The sequence below is a fragment of the Nansenia antarctica genome (genome assembly GCF_963989245.1).
Source record: "Nansenia antarctica genome assembly, chromosome: 7".
Taxonomy (NCBI): Eukaryota; Metazoa; Chordata; class Actinopteri; order Argentiniformes; family Microstomatidae; genus Nansenia; species Nansenia antarctica.
Window position 1 is genome coordinate 39,961,449 of NC_137677.1, and position 16,138 is coordinate 39,977,586.

At 45.3% G+C, this 16,138-nt stretch overlaps 1 protein-coding gene across 1 annotated transcript in view; it reads left to right on the forward strand.

Moving 5' to 3' along the window:
• Window positions 1-15,770, forward strand: part of cfap65 (cilia and flagella associated protein 65) — a gene marked incomplete at both ends in the record, with an annotated part of 29,738 nt that extends 13,968 nt beyond the window's left edge. The window contains 13 exons of the mRNA XM_080536751.1: window positions 4,715-4,891; window positions 5,805-5,871; window positions 6,026-6,136; window positions 6,648-6,839; window positions 7,670-7,828; window positions 8,061-8,204; window positions 8,680-8,796; window positions 9,844-9,999; window positions 10,365-10,591; window positions 11,530-11,628; window positions 12,086-12,430; window positions 13,365-13,508; window positions 15,644-15,770. Of these exons, the coding sequence (XP_080392877.1) occupies window positions 4,715-4,891; window positions 5,805-5,871; window positions 6,026-6,136; window positions 6,648-6,839; window positions 7,670-7,828; window positions 8,061-8,204; window positions 8,680-8,796; window positions 9,844-9,999; window positions 10,365-10,591; window positions 11,530-11,628; window positions 12,086-12,430; window positions 13,365-13,508; window positions 15,644-15,770 (2,065 nt within the window). The remainder of the gene's footprint in view (window positions 1-4,714; window positions 4,892-5,804; window positions 5,872-6,025; window positions 6,137-6,647; window positions 6,840-7,669; window positions 7,829-8,060; window positions 8,205-8,679; window positions 8,797-9,843; window positions 10,000-10,364; window positions 10,592-11,529; window positions 11,629-12,085; window positions 12,431-13,364; window positions 13,509-15,643) is intronic.
• Window positions 15,771-16,138: the final 368 nt, after the last annotated feature.

A 16,138-nucleotide genomic window follows, 5' to 3' on the forward strand; every position in this document is an offset into this window, starting at 1 on the left:
CTAAGTGTCACATGATCTGTCAGTATATACACACCTTTTCTGAAAGGCCCAGTAACGTGCAGTGAGGTCATTGGCTGGGTAGGCAGTGAGCTATTTTAAAAAATCATGCGAGTAACGCAGCAGCCAGACTTTAAATGGCATAGCGCATACTATAAAGACAATCAAATAGCCCTTATATCTTTTAACGCAGGCTCAAAACTCACTTCTTCAAGAAGTAGGCCTACTACTATAGGCTATTATACTACTATACTATATATACTATATACTATACTACTACTATAGGCTATTCGGTCGTCTGAATGAGACAGACGACGAGGGAGAGAGAGCGAGAGAGAGCGAGAAGACAGGCAGCGCTGTCCGGGAATGAGTTTGGTGTCAGCGCACCACAACCACCATCACATTATAACATGCACAAAGCCAATGGGAGGGGGGCACTTACTTTATTTGTAAATGAAGTCCATCCGTCTATCCTTCTGGACGAAGATGCTGATCACTTTGTTATAGAAGTCCTCCTTGTCTGGTGCATTCATTAGTTTCATGAGTCTCTCCTTTTCAATGGAAATCAGAGCCAAAGATGAAAGCCTGTCCTGTTCCATCCTATTTCGGCTGTAGGTCTTGATGCGTTTTAATGCTGAAAAGGTCCTCTCCACAGAAGCGGTTGTAGCAGGTATAGTTAAGACCAGCTTCAATAGCTTTGTGGCCTGAGGTACTGTCTCCTGCAGGTCATTGTCCCTCAAAAATGTAAGCAGTTGTACAGGTGACATTCCCTGGACCATGTGTGAACAGTATAATCCCACCAAATCAGATTTTAATCTAACTAGATCAAAGTATTTTGCGTATTTGGACAGACTTTCCAATTTGTCACAGTCAAAATTAACTGACATCTCCGCAAATTTCTTGCTGTCAACGAGGCCAAGGAAAGCAAGCTCATTCATATTGTGAAACCGGGCCTTCATTTGTACAGTGATGTTGTCAAGAACACTGTAAAACAGTCTCCTCCTCTCATCTCTGGGGGATCTGCTGTGGCGAGAATTGTCTTCCGAAAGATTCAGTTCATTGCATTTTTGTTCAAAACGATCATATAAACTATCAAACTGTTCGCGCTGATTGTTCAACGCACACATGGTGTCTCTGACGCGCACACAACATAGGCCAATATCCATTGTCTTGTTCTGAAGAACGCTACGGCAAGCCAAACAAGCCAAAACGCAAACTGTCAATCATGCTGTCAGAAGCAGCGTGGCACTGTGCCTCAACGTCCATCAATGAAGACAATGTGAGAACAGACTACGCATGCGCAAACCTACGAAACCGTTGGTCTATCACTTCGCATAGCACAGAAGCACAAGCACAGTCTGCCTCTCGCACACACAGGTGCCTCTCGCCAGCAATCAGCAATCAGCTAGCTTTGGGAGCAAACTCTCCTGGTGCCAGGGCATGCATTATATTTTTAAAACAACACATTTTACATCATTTATTTTGATTTTAACAACATTTTAACACATTAAAGTTAAGAATAATTAGTAAAATAAAAAATAAAAAAATAAAAAATTGAGATAAAAAAATAATACTAAAATATTTTAAAAAGATTGATATTCTTTTTCTTTCTTAAATGCCTGGGTGAGGCACTGCCTACCCTGCCTCACCTGACTGCACGCCACTGGAAAGGCCCCAGAGGCTGCAACACCTAAGCAAGAGGCACCACCAACCAAACACTGCCATGAAGACCAAGGAACTCTCCTAACAAGTCTGGGACAAAGTTGTTGAGAAGTACAAGTCAGGGTTGGGTTATAAAAAAATATCCAAATCTTTGATGATCCCCAGGAGCACCATCAAATCCATCATAAACAAATGGAAAGAACATGGCACCACAACAAACCTGCCAAGAGAGGGCCGCCCACCAAAACTCACGGACCGGGCAAGGAGGGCATTAATCAGAGAGGCAGCACAGAGACCAAGGGTAACCCTGGAGGAGCTGCAGAGTTCCACTGCAGAGACTGGAGTATCTGTCCATAGGACCACAATTAGCCGTACACTCCATAGAGCTGAGCTTTATGGAAGAGTGGCCAGAAGAAAGCCATTACTTTCAGCTAAAAATAAGAAGGCACGTTTTGAGTTTGCAAAAAGGCATGTCGGAGACTCCCAAAATGTATGGAGGAAGGTGCTCTGGTCAGATGAGACTAAAATTGAACTTTTTGGCCATCAAGGAAAACGCTATGTCTGGCGCACACCCAACACATCCCATCACCCCAAGAACACCATCCCCACAGTGAAACATGGTGGTAGCAACATCATGCTGTGGGGCTGTTTTTCAGCAACAGGGACTGGGAAACTGGTCCGAGTCGAGGGAAAGATGGATGGTGCTAAATACAGGGATATTCTTGAGCAAAACCTGTACCAGTCTGTAAGTGATTTGAGACTAGGACGGAGGTTCACCTTCCAGCAGGACAACGACCCCAAGCATACTGCTGAAGCAACACTTGAGTGGTTCAAGGGGAAACATATAAATGTGTTGGAATGGCCTAGTCAAAGCCCAGACCTCAATCCAATTGAGAATCTGTGGTCAGACTTGAGGATTGCTGTTCACAAGCGCAAACCATCAAACTTGAAGGAGCTGGAGCAGTTTTCCCTTGAGGAATGGGCAAAAATCCCAGTGGAAAGATGTGGCAAGCTCATAGAGACTTATCAAAAGTCTTGCAGCTGTGATTGTCGCAAAAGGTGGCTCTACAAAGTACTGACTTTAAGGGGGTGAATAGTTATGCACATTGATGTTTTCTGTTATTTTGTCCTATTTGTTGTTGTTTGCTTAAAAAAAAACACATCTTCAAAGTTGTAGGCATATTCTGTTAATTAAATGATGCAAACTTTCAAACAATCCATTTTAATTCCAGGTTGTGAGGCAACAAAACACGAAAAATGTCAAGGAGGGTGAATACTTTCGCAAGGCACTGTATGTATGTATGTATGTATGTATTCTCCTGGTTATGGCCTTCAGCCCTGTTCATAAACAATTGCTAGCCCGCTGGGGCGGCTGTGGCGCAGGAGGTAGAGCCGCCGTCTAATTATCGCAAGGTCGGCAGATCGGCGGTTCGAGCCCCGGCTCGACACATGTCTCTCACAGACACTTGCTCCTTGGGCAAGACACAATAAATATCATAAATAACATTTACATTTTTAATACTTTGTCGAGAATCGACCATTGCAGGCAATGACTGCCTGAAGTCTGGAACCCATGCACATCACCAAATGCTGGGCTTCCTCCTTTGTGATGCTTTTCCAGGCCTTTACTGCAGCTGTCTTCAGTTGTTTGTGGGTCTTTATGCCTTTAGTTTTGTCTTCAGCAAGTGAAATGCATGCTCAATCGGGTTGAGATCAGGTGATTGACTCGGCCATTGCAGAATATTCCACTTCTTTGCCTTAAAAAACTCCTGGGTTGCTTACGCAGTATGTTTTGGGTCATTGTCCATCTGTATTGTGAAGCGCCATCCAATCAACTTTCCTGAATTTGTCTGAATCTGAGCAGACAGAATATCCCATTGGAAGCCATGCATGTCCATGTCATCACACTGCCTCCACATTTTTTTTTTTTACAGATGATGTGGTATGCATTGGATCCAGTGGCGTTGCGGAGGCCCCCGGCTTAGGGCTGTGGGAGGGGCCCCATGGTCCGACCTATGGGGGGGCCCCGAACATTTGCGCAACGCCAGTGATTTTGATCATGAGCCGTTCCAAGCCTTCTCTATACTTTTTTCATTCTGGTACAGGTTGATCTTAGTTTCATCTGTTCAAAGAATGCTGTTCCAAAACAGAGCTGGCTTTTTTAGATGTTTTTTGGCAAAGTCTAATCTGGCCTTTCTATTCTTGAGGCTTATGAATGAATGGCTTGCACCTTGTGGTGAACTCTCTGTATTTGTTTGTGTGAAGGCTTCCCTTTATGGTACACTTGGATAATGATATGCCTACCTCCTGGAAACTGTTCTTCACTTGTCTGGATGTTGTGAAGGGGTTTTTCTTTACCATGTAAAGGATCCTGTGATCATCCACCACTCTTGTCTTCCATGGACGTCCAGACCTTTTTGTGGTGCCGAGCTCACCAGTGTGTTCTTTGTTTCTCAGAATGTACCAAACAGTTAATTTGGCCACTACTGGTTGTTTTTGCAGCATAAGGATGGCCTGTTTCACTTGCATTGAGAGCTCCGTTGACTGCATGTTGTGCGTATACAGCAACAGCTTCCAAATACAAATGCCACACTTGGAAGCTTAATTGATAAAGAAAAAATAAAGGAATAGCCCACACTGGCCCATGAAACAGCTTTTGAGTAAATTGTCCAATTACTTTTGGTCCCTTGAAAAAGAGGGAGCTACATATTAAAGAGCTGTAATTCCTAAACCCTTCCTTCAATTTGGATCTGAATACCCTTACCCTAAAGCTGAGAGTCTGCTCTTTAAGCCCATATTCATTACAAAAATTGATATAAGCAAGATAGCTCCATCGAGGATAGGCTAGATGGAATTTTCCACCGTGTTGCTCATACTGTACCTATCAATCCTTTCAACCTCCACACATGTCAAGTGGTCGCAGGCTGCTATTGCATAGGGCTGAAGAGACTGTGCCTCTTATGCAGAATAATACGCTTCAATAACTGTCTGTCCTGCTTTCTTCTCCTATACTGTCCTCCTGTCCTCTCCTCTTCTCCTCCTCTCCTCCTCCCAGGTCGTTCCTGTTCCCAGAAGACCAGCAGATAGAGCTGGAGTACTGGGCTGAGACTGGAGAGTTCAGCTCCACTGAGCTCAACCAGATGAAGGTGCAGGACAACAGACTGTTCTCCATCTACCCCCGCTCTGGCAAACTGCTGCCCGGCCAGCAGAGGGCAGTGCAGTTCAGCTACAGGTAAGACCTTGCACACAATGTGAATTCATTCATGAATAAGTGAATGCATGAATAGATTTGGATGGACTTAATGAATAAATGGATGATTTAGAAAAACACAATTACAGCCAAAGCACATATGAATTGGAGGTACATAACATTGGTTCTTGTTGGACATCTGTTGTGAATAAATGCAATTTCATATATGGGTACGTGACGTGTACATTTTGTGTCCGAATGTAATATTTTCTAGAATTAACAATTAATATATATATATATATATTATGTTAACTAACACTATTTGCTCTCCTTTATTGAATACACAAAGAGTTTATGGTGATTTGTTACAAATGCAGGCACTTTCAGCTCTTTAAAAGGTTGAAAAGTCATTCGGGACAACCGTCCGAACACAAATGCAACCAGCTAATGTCCCATTAAAATATCTAAAATGATATTACAACTATTAAACATTCTGGCATGATTTTACAAGGGTTTATAACAATATACTACAACATGGTTAAGGATTTTTATGTAGAAATGTTTGCTTTCCTCAAATCACTTTTGTCACGAAAAATTATCATCATTCGGAGCAACCAATTTCAAGTGCATTTATTTGTGCAAAATATAAAATATGTTATTAATGGAAAATGTGTTAGGCATCATTTAACTTTTTAACTTTTTGCACTTCTGAAAACCTTATCTGTCATTGACCCATATACTGTGTATTATTATATTAAAGGTGTGTTTGTAAATAAACCGTATTTTCAGTCAGGCGGGTGCTCTGAGAGCACAACGCTCTGAATTTCAGAACGGGGGACACTCTGAGCACTCTGAATTTCCAAACGACCAGAGAGCACCCTGGGTGCGCTCCGGCGCTCTCAGAGAGTATTTATGAACGCACCCTAAGATTGCTATATATACGTTCCGTCCACAGGCATGACTTTGCTGGTACCACCCACCTCCCAGTCCTGTTCAAGCTCTCCCACGGCAGGGAGATTCTGGTGAGACGGCAGAGTCACCTTCAGTGTTTGGGTCGTAAACGGTTGAGTTGAATGACACGTGATGTACGATATATGATAATGTATCATATAATGATATGATGTGTTCTGGCTGTTCTGCCTGTGTGTGTGTGTGTGTGTGTGTGTGTGTGTGTAGTTGAACCTCATGGGGGTGACAGTGGACAGAGACAGACACTACCTCCACTTCACATCCAGCAAGCACGTCTTTGCCCCGGTGGCCATCGGAGGATTCAACCCACCCAGACAGGTCCTCGCATCCCTCTCTCCTCTCCAGCTTCATCATCCCTCTCTCCTCTCCAGCTTAATCATCCCTCTCTCCTCTCCAGCTTCACTTTACTCCTCATCCCTCCTTCATTGATAAGGAATGAATGAATGAATGAGCGATGGAGGGACGGGTGAACGAATAAACGAATAAATAAACAAATAAACAAATGAATGAGTTAGTACGTAAGTAAGTAAGTAAGTAAGTAAAGTTTATTTATATAGCACCTATCACAGACCAGCGGTCACAAAGTGCTTTACATAGGCTATAAAAACATAATTAAAGAGCAAAAGTAATAGCAGGTTAAAAGAAATAGGTAAACAAGTGAAAATAAAAACAAGAAACAAATAACAAGTGTACAACAAATAATAACAAGACACAGAAAGACAGTCTTAACCTTTAAGTGCGACCCCCTCCCTTACACTATCATGAGACGCACACACAGTTAATAACCACGGTATGGTGTGTGTGTGTGTGTGTGATGTATCCATCGCAGGTGTATGAGCTGTACAACGGAGGAGCCGTGCCTGTGAGGTACCGCGTGGACACAGAGCCCCTGGACCAGCTGACGGCCGACAACTTCGGCCACCCCGTCCTGCAGTGTCTGGACCCCCGGGGCGAGGTGCAGCCTGGGAGGACCGCCCTGCTGGAGTGGGTCCTCTTCCCCCTGGAGGCCAAGACCTACACCGTAAGTTGCCCCCCCTTTCACCCCCAGCATGCAGTACCTTCAGTGTTGCCAGATGGGATTGTTTTCCAGCCTAACCACAGTCTAAAAGCCGCCCAGTGTGATCATAAGTAGCCCAATTGGGGGGGAATACGCCTAATCTGGCAACACTGGGTACCTTACGCTGTCACACAAGTCATGGACCAAAAATATAGCCACCTAATTCTGGCAGATAATGCACCACTTCTTCCAGAAAATTGTTGCAATTATAAAAAGAAATGGAGAAACGGTGCATTTTCTGACAGAAGTGCAAGACAATATTTTGGTCCATGGGCTGTATGTGATAGATCACAGTGCGGTGAGCATTCTGGCTTCAGCATGGCTGCCATGGCGACACTGCAGTGGGATAAGATACAGGTGTGTGCGTAGTAGCGTTTGTACTAACGAACCAGGAGGTTATTGTTGTGGATTTAATTGATTCCTAGTAGATTGAGTAGAACAAAGAGCTTAAATCAATTGACTCAAAAGAGGCCTTTTATTAAGCAAAGTTACATGAGCACAGAGAGAGAATAGCAGTAAAAAAGCCCCCTCCTGCGAGAGGAACACATATTTATCGTGGTCATGAGGTCACCATTCTTGGGAACCAATCATATTATACAAATCTGTGATTGCACAAGTTATGGGCACTGTCCGCAGTCACAATTATTCACTGCGCCACAGATCTTGGCACATCTCTTACAGGAAGGAAATGGGCCTTCCTTTAGTGCTAGATTCCCCAGAATGTAGAGAGACTTCAATTCTCAGTATAAAAGGATATAAAACTACATTATCCTCCCCATCTCTGTTGTGTCCAGGTGGACATCCTGATCCAGGTGCTGGGGGGAGATTCTACGCTGGTGACGTTTGAGGGCTGTGGTTTTGACAGCCGGGCCCTTGGGGAGTCTGCGCCCGTACAGCTCCATGATGCACACCTCTCTGTACCCAGCACACAGAGAGTGCCCCTGCCTGGACAGGTGAGGGGTCTCAGGCCCCCTGGGAAATGTGTTTTTGTTGGGTATACAGTATGTGCAGTCTTTTGTGGCTGTGCCTTGTTGTCATCCACTACAGTATTGTTCTTTTGCCCTCTTTCTTCTGTGTGTGTGTGTCTGTGTGTGCGTGTGTGTATGTGTGTGTGTGCGTGTCTGTGTCTGTGTGTGTGTGTGTGTGTGTGTGTGCGTGCGTGTGTGTGTGTTTGTGTGTGTGTAGGTGGTGTTCATATCAGAAGAGAGACTGTCCCTCGGGGACATCCCAGTCTGGTCTTACGCCACACGCATCCTCTTCCTGACCAATGTCTCCCGCACTGAGAAGGTCCTCTACACCTGGACCCTGGCGGGCCAGGACAACCAGCAGGTGTGTGTGTGTGTGTGTGTGCGTTCTACAAACAATACTGCATTACGCTACTTAAGGTTTCTTGTTTATATTAAGTCCATGAGCACTGATTATGTTGAATTTAAAATGCGCTAAACCCAAGAATGAAACTCACTTTAAGTAGTAGAAAATAGAAGTAGTCACATGTTGTTGTTGAAGGCTATTTTTTGCTGGCTGGTATACACATTTCACGTGTTACTTAGGAGCTTAGAAACGTTAAGGAGAGAGAGAGAGTCTGAGTATACTAGGACAACTTCAATTTTAGTTAGACCAAAACATAGCTAAGTCAGCCACCGCAAGTTTAGAATGGAGATAACTGTGCTTTATGAATGTTAAATCTATCCCTCTGTGAAATGTGTGTGTGTGTGTGTGTGTGTGTGTGTGTGTGTGTGTGTGTGTGTGTGTGTGTGTGTGTGTGTGTGTGTGTGTGTGTGTGTGTGCGTGCGTGCGTGCGCAGGCAGTAAAGATCCAACCAGAGAGTGGGAATCTGGCCCCAGGAGAGAGTGCTCTCTGTTTCCTGATGCTGCAGAGCTCAGGCAGTCCCAGCTTCTACCAGCTCGACCTCCTCTGTGAGGTCAGAACTCACACTCCTTCCTCACTCACCCTCCACCCAGTAGTATAGTAGTACACACACACACTCCTTCCTTACTCACCCTCCACCCAGTAGTATAGTAGTACACACACACTCCTTCCTCACTCACCCTCCACCCAGTAGTATAGTAGTACACACACACTCCTTCCTTACTCACCCTCCACCCAGTAGTATAGTAGTACACACACACTCCTTCCTCACTCACCCTCCACCCAGTAGTATAGTAGTACACACACACTCCTTCCTCACTCACCCTCCACCCAGTAGTATAGTAGTACACACACACTCCTTCCTCACTCACCCTCCACCCAGTAGTATAGTAGTACACACACACTCCTTCCTCACTCACCCTCCACCCAGTAGTATAGTAGTACACATGCCTTACTCACTCACCCTCCACCCAGTAGTATAGTAGTTCTGCTTTTTACACAAATAAAGAACAATAGATTGACCTTAACAGTCTAGTTTAGTTTGTTGATCAGTAGTCAGGCCAATAATGTTGAAACTGATCCGGCCAAAGGTTGGCTCCTTAATTATCATCTTTAATCTTTAGTTTAAAGATGCAGGAAAGCAGGAAGGACACACACACACATACATAAATGTGTCACGTTCTAATGCTTTGGTACGCATATCGGGATCTGATGTAATGATCAGACTTTTCTTTCGAATACATTTCCGCATTGAAAATCAATGACACACTCGCTAGTCAACTAACACAGCTTGTTTTGTGAGCCTACTAACATGTAATAAAAAGTAAAGTAGTAAAGTAGTGTTAAGGTAGAGTTAACTAGGTAGCAGTGGGGATTACTCACCGAATCCATTGCATTGCAGTATTTTGGCTTGACTAGCGAGTTTGTGTTGTGATTCTCAACAACGTTTAAACGTAGGACCAAAACGTAGGACCAGAGCATTAGAACGTGTCACGAATACACTTTGACAATAACATAATATTGAGGCATTCATAACATGCACATTGAATGGCAAAACCTTCAGTTCCTGATAGATGTCTAAATGCCATGTGACCACCAGGTGACTCAAGAGGAGGCCCTAGCCCAGTACCAGCAGGCTCTGCAGCAGTGGGAGCAGGAGAGGGAGAGACAGAAGAACGAGTTCACTCTGACCGAGGAAGACCTCCAGCCGACCAGCCACTCCCAGTGTCAGACATCCGCCCAGCCAAACAGCAACGTAAAGGTCTGAACACAAACACAGCTAGCTTTCTTTAGTCGATAAAGCTGTAGCACACAAACAACTTGTATTCTTTATTTGATGGACATTGACAGAGCTGTTTCCTCCTGATCTAATATTGACTTGGTCCTGGTTGCAGGAGGATGTACCGTCTCCACTGAGAACCAGCCCAGCTGGCAGGAAATACAGGGTGACCTCACTTGTTCTAATGTTTCTAACTACCGTAATTAAGTGTATATCTTTATTTGACCAATTTGATTCTAACATGAACAATACAGCGCCCTCTGACCTTCTTCCTCTGTCTCCGTTGCTGTCTACTAAAAATGGACAATAATGTTTTGTGAATTTTAAATGGAAACTTCCAGACGCTGCCCCCGATCCATGCCAGCAGCAGCAGTGCGGTGGTGGGGGGCCCCTGTGCCAGGCCCGGCCGGGAGGAGAGACGTGCGCAGAGAGAGGCCGCCCAGGAGTGGAGGAGGCCCGAGCCCCCCCGGCCCGCCCTGCTCCACCTGGGAGTGACGGCCCGCTCACACTCCCTCCTGGAGTTCCAGACCGACTTCCACTCACAGCTCGCCAAACACTACGTGTACAGGTGCTATAGACACATAGCCCTTCTATTCCTCCATAGACACCTAGCCCCTCCTCCATAGGCACCTAGCCCCTCCTCCATAGACACCTAGCCCTCCTCCACAGACACCTAGCCCCTCCTCCATAGACACCTAGCTCCTCCATAGACACCTAGCCCCTCCTCCATAGACACCTAGCCCTCCTCCATAGACACCTAGCTCCTCCATAGACACTTAGCCCCTCCTCCATAGACACCTAGCCCTCCTCCATAGACACCTAGCTCCTCCATAGACACTTAGCCCCTCCTCCATAGACACCTAGCCCCTCCTCCATAGACACCTAGCTCCTCCATAGACACCTAGCCCTCCTCCATAGACACCTAGCCCTCCTCCACAGACATCTAGCCCTCCTCCATAGACGCCTAGCCCCTCCTCCATAGACACCTAGCCCCTCCTCCATAGACACCTAGCCCCTCCTCCATAGACACCTAGCCCCTCCTCCATAGACACCTAGCCCCTCCTCCATAGACACCTAGCCCCTCCTCCATAGACACCTAGCCCTCCTCCATAGACATCTAGCCCTCCTCCATAGACACTTAGCCCCTCCTCCATAGACACTGGAGCAAGACAGCTAAGCTTCCACCTAGCCAATCACTGGGCATACATTTTACATTTACATACAGGCATAGAGGAGCCATTTAGCTTTTGCCTATCCAATCTTTTCAGATCTACACAAGTGTCCATGGTGAAGTGCCTAGGGGTTGTTTCTTGACAAGCACGTGGTGATCAGGGTGAAATCCCTTTTGAAATGCTTGCGGTGCGCTTGATGTACAGTCATCACATTGTTGATTTAGTGCCCAAGCGTTGCTTTGGCGCCAACCATGCTAAATCAACCACACCCTAAACAAGTATGTTCTGCTTTTGGACACAGGTCTGATTTCCTTGTTTTTAAATGCTTACCCAGGTCATCCCAGCCCAGTACCAACCAGCCTGCAGACCTGCCCCCCCTCAGCCACGGCCCAGAGAGAGAGATCATCACCCACGTTCTCACCTCCATCCTCAGGTAGCGAAGCTCACACTACTCTCCCATTCTCCATCTTCTCCATCAGTCACTATAATTATACGGTAATAATAATAATAATAATAATAATAATAATTCATTACATTTATATAGCGCTTTTCCGAGGCTCAAAGACGCTGACTATGAATTTGTCTGTGGAGCTTATTTGACCAAGTCATGGGTATCCAACTCCAGTCTCAATTGGACTTTTGTTCACTCACACGCACGCACACACACACACACACACACACACACACACACACACACACACACACACACACACACACACACACACACACACACAAATGAATCAAGGCCACAGTTAATTCATTAATTGAAACAGGCATGGCAGTGCTGGTTGGGAACAAAAGCCTGCACACACGCCTAGCTTAGCTCTTCAGGACTGGAGAGTTGGGAGACCTCCTTCTTGACTGAAATGGCCGGCGCCTTCTCCCCACAGGAGCGTACTGGACGACCCCTCCTTCCACCAATCTCTGGTGATCATCATGGACGATCCCGTGCCCTACTTCACCCAGCTGAGACAGACCCCCAGCACCCCCAGCACCCCCTCCCCAACCGTCCCTTCTGGTGGTGCCACACCCTACCCTGGTGGCACTGCCAGGGGTGCCCCCGCCCCTACCTCTGGCCCCCCCAACCCACAGCAGCTGGGGGGCAACCTGGGCAGTTCAGGGGTAGGAGAGCAGCAGACACCACCACCACCGCCACAGTTCACCTTCCCCAGGCCACAGACCCAGGAAACAGTGCATCACCAGAATCAGCTCACTGTCAATGAGGCCATCCGCAGGTAAGCTGGCCTTGAGAGTCGGAAATGTAACTGATTCATTCTGTTGCGATGCCACAGACATCAAGATGTACTTGGAATTAATATAGAATGATAGAATAGGACTCATTTTATGTCAATGGTATTCATGGCTACAGTATAAAGCAGGCTCTATGCATCAGTCAGCTTTGACAATGCAACGTATTGATTACAGAATGAAGTTAGGGGTTTTCATGTGAGGTAGAAGTAAGGATTTTGGGCTTCAGTAGGATTGAGACTGAATAGGAAAGTAACCTAAAGTTGACTACAACTCTCTGAATGCCATAATGCTTATAGTAGCCAAACTCATTGTTGTTCCTGTCACTCAGAAATGTCAGGAATAATCTGATGTCAGATCTATGTTTGGGGCCTCCCTCCCCAGGCCTTAAACTTTTAAACCAGTGTATTCGGATGATGAAATGGAGAACATGCTTCTGTTAAACTTGAGGTTTTTCCATTGTGATTCCCTTTGCTCTATATTACTGTCTATTCCTAGGTGTTTGTTGCTCTCTTTGTGCTCTTTGTGGAGGCAAAGATGGGGGTTCTTACTAGAGAGTCACTGCATGGCAGAATCTCCACATAAGACGTTTGTCTCCCTATTGCTTCTTGCTGGAGTCACATACTGAGCTGTCAGGACTGCAGAGGCAGTACATTTTAAATTTAAAATAAATACATTTTATTTAAGAGTTGATTTAAGAGTTGCTCTCCTGTGAATATGACTCCCTCTTAGTTCACTTCAGGTACTGTAACTTCTAGTCATAACATCCCTCAATGATATGTACTGTAGGCACGGCTGGGCAGCAACTCAGTGCTGGAAGACCAGGAGACCATCTGTGTATGTCTGAATCCACACAGGCATGAATCTACTGTGTTCCTTCGCTCTTGTAAAACAAAACCTCTCTCTCTCCCTCTCTCTCAGGTTTCCAGAGTTGTGTGACCTCACAGAGGAGGTGCTCCTCAACACCATGCAGAACCTGATGATGGAGGCCTTCCTAGGGGAGGTGGTGCTGACAGCACGGCCCCGCGTCATCGCCCTGCCTCCCCGCCCTGCAGTCTCCGCCAGGTTAACACACACTCGCACACACTCCTGTCTCCTTCAACTTAACACACACACACACACACACTCCTGTCTCCTTCAGCTTAACACTGGAAGCGCAACGTTTTTTCACCTACTTTTAGCGCGACGAGGTGTTGAGGAGCACGACCACTCACAATGGGGGAGTGTGTACTGACGCACAAAGATCGCTGGATGGCGATGTCACACAAGAAGAGAAAATGACAAGATCACTAGGAAAAATGCATAATGTTCCTATGCGCAGAGAAGCAGAGAAGCTATGCATGCACCACACAACTTGATAGGTACATACTGTGCAGTGTATCATTCATATCTGTACATAGGCTACACATATCATAATATCTTATCACTATTCAGTGTTTCCTCCAGGATTTTTCACATTAGTGGAGGAGCGGTCATCTTTCGCGCGCATAAAACGCGCACTGGCGCTCAAAACAAAGACGTAATTTCACCAAAAACTAGAGGGTGGCAACAATTATAATTTCTTAAATAGCGGTCATTATAGCCGAGCAGGTGATTTTATATAGAAGGTGATCAAATACCAATATATCCTACAGCTGCAGCGGAACGCGCATTACACACACACACACAGAAAGATCAATACGAAGTAGGCCTACATGAGAGTACACTCACAAAACCGGCTAACGTTACTCATTAACTGTTTACACAAGTAAAATCACAGTGTGACAGTCAGATGGAGCATTCGGTAAACAACAACAGCAAGGTAATGCTATCAGTTGAGTTAAAGAAAACCAACTCTTACCTTTGAGGGCACCAACATGAGCCCTGCTTACCCGTACCTCCGCCGTTCTGTTCGTGGTGATTTTAGAGGCAATAGATTATTTTTGCCCCGCGCATATTGCTATGAATAGTTCAAAGCTAGGTGCTTGCACGTTAGGTGCGAGAATGCTCGGTTAACCCATTAGCGGGAACATTATTTGTTTCACAAAATAGGCTGATTTAATTGACCATGAACATCAGAGACATACATTACGAATGTTCATTTAAAATACTCTATACTGAGCACTGGTATAAGAACATGAACCAGAGAACAGCAGTAAATGCAATAACCCACAGTCGTCGCTGATGATGTTGCATTTTCGATTAGGATACGTTTACGGGATTAAAGGGACCGGCGACGGGCGAAGAGAGAAATCCAATGTCCCGCTAAATTCTGACCAATCACAAAACTGTTTTGAAAGCGTGTCGCCTCGCGCTGCGCGCCTGTTGAGAGCGATTCAGTCACGATTGCAGTGCGAACACAAACGACGAGGTTAATTGCAACATTGTAACATATTGTAACTAACTACGCCCTACATCGTAACGAAATGTAGGTCTGGAAGCGGCCTAAATCTAGCTTCAATCTCCTTTTTTTCTGTTCTCCGGTCATAATAACTCGCTGCCTTTCTGCGCAGCCTGAATCAAAGTGGACTGTCTGAATCAATTAGTGGCGGAGGAAATTCATTCGTGGCGACCCGCCACGAATAAATGCATAGAGGAAACACTGCTGTTGCATGGAATTTGGGTAAACCCGCTGTGAAAAAAAAAACTCAGCTCCAACAAATCCGAAGGGATTGAGAGACATACTGTACATATACATATCTTATGTAGCACTATTTCTATATACAGTATAGCCTATATATAAACACATTATGTTACAAATATCAGTCTTATCTAATTCCTATCTAATTCAGCACTGAAGCCTGAAGATTGAGCACAGTGTGTGTCCCCTTGCAACCTCTGCTGATATAAAAGAGAATTGCAGCCTTCGAGAAAAAGATGGCAGCCGAATACCAAGGCAAATACACAGACACACACAGAAATACTGCAAAATCGCTTTATACTAACTTGATTTTGAAAATGTAAAGATGCTGGGTGGTAGAACGCACATATCTAGGAAAATTCATGAAAAGTGGGTCCTGAAATTTCATTGAGTGCAAAGGTAGAATTTTGTTTTTACTCACAGAGATCAAATGACACCTCACGGCTGATAAAGTGTTAACACACACACGCACACACAGGAACACACACACACACACACACACACACGTATTTATGTGGTGTGGTGGTATCTACTGTAACATGTGACAGTGGTGTGTTTTATGTGGTGTGGTGGTATCCAGGAGCTACAGCGTTGGCACCAGAAGAGCCTTCAGAAGAGTGACTGATGACAGAGGCAGAGAGACCAGGGGCCAGCAGGGCCTCAGCCCAGGCCCCCACCTGCCTCCCTCTACGCCTCTGCCCTTCTAACCAACATGGAGCAGCTCCTGACACAAGGACCACCACACTGCATTTCCTCTGCTATACCAATCACCTATTGTATTGTATTGTATGTATTGTTTCATACTCAATAAATGCAAAGTCAATTGTGAACTTTTGTTTTCTTTCGGTTGCCAACTTGTCAGTTATAATGTCAGATGAAGTTGATTAGTAACATAGTTTAATGATGCATGGGCGGGGACACTCTTTATTTTACAGCCCAGTATTACAGTTTTTCCTGATTGCTAAAACACAATTTTGCTAACTAGGCTGGTTTTATCAAAATACTTAACACAATTCACAAAACCACACACCCAAACTTCAAAATACCTCATACATCCTGCAAAATGAAGCACTGC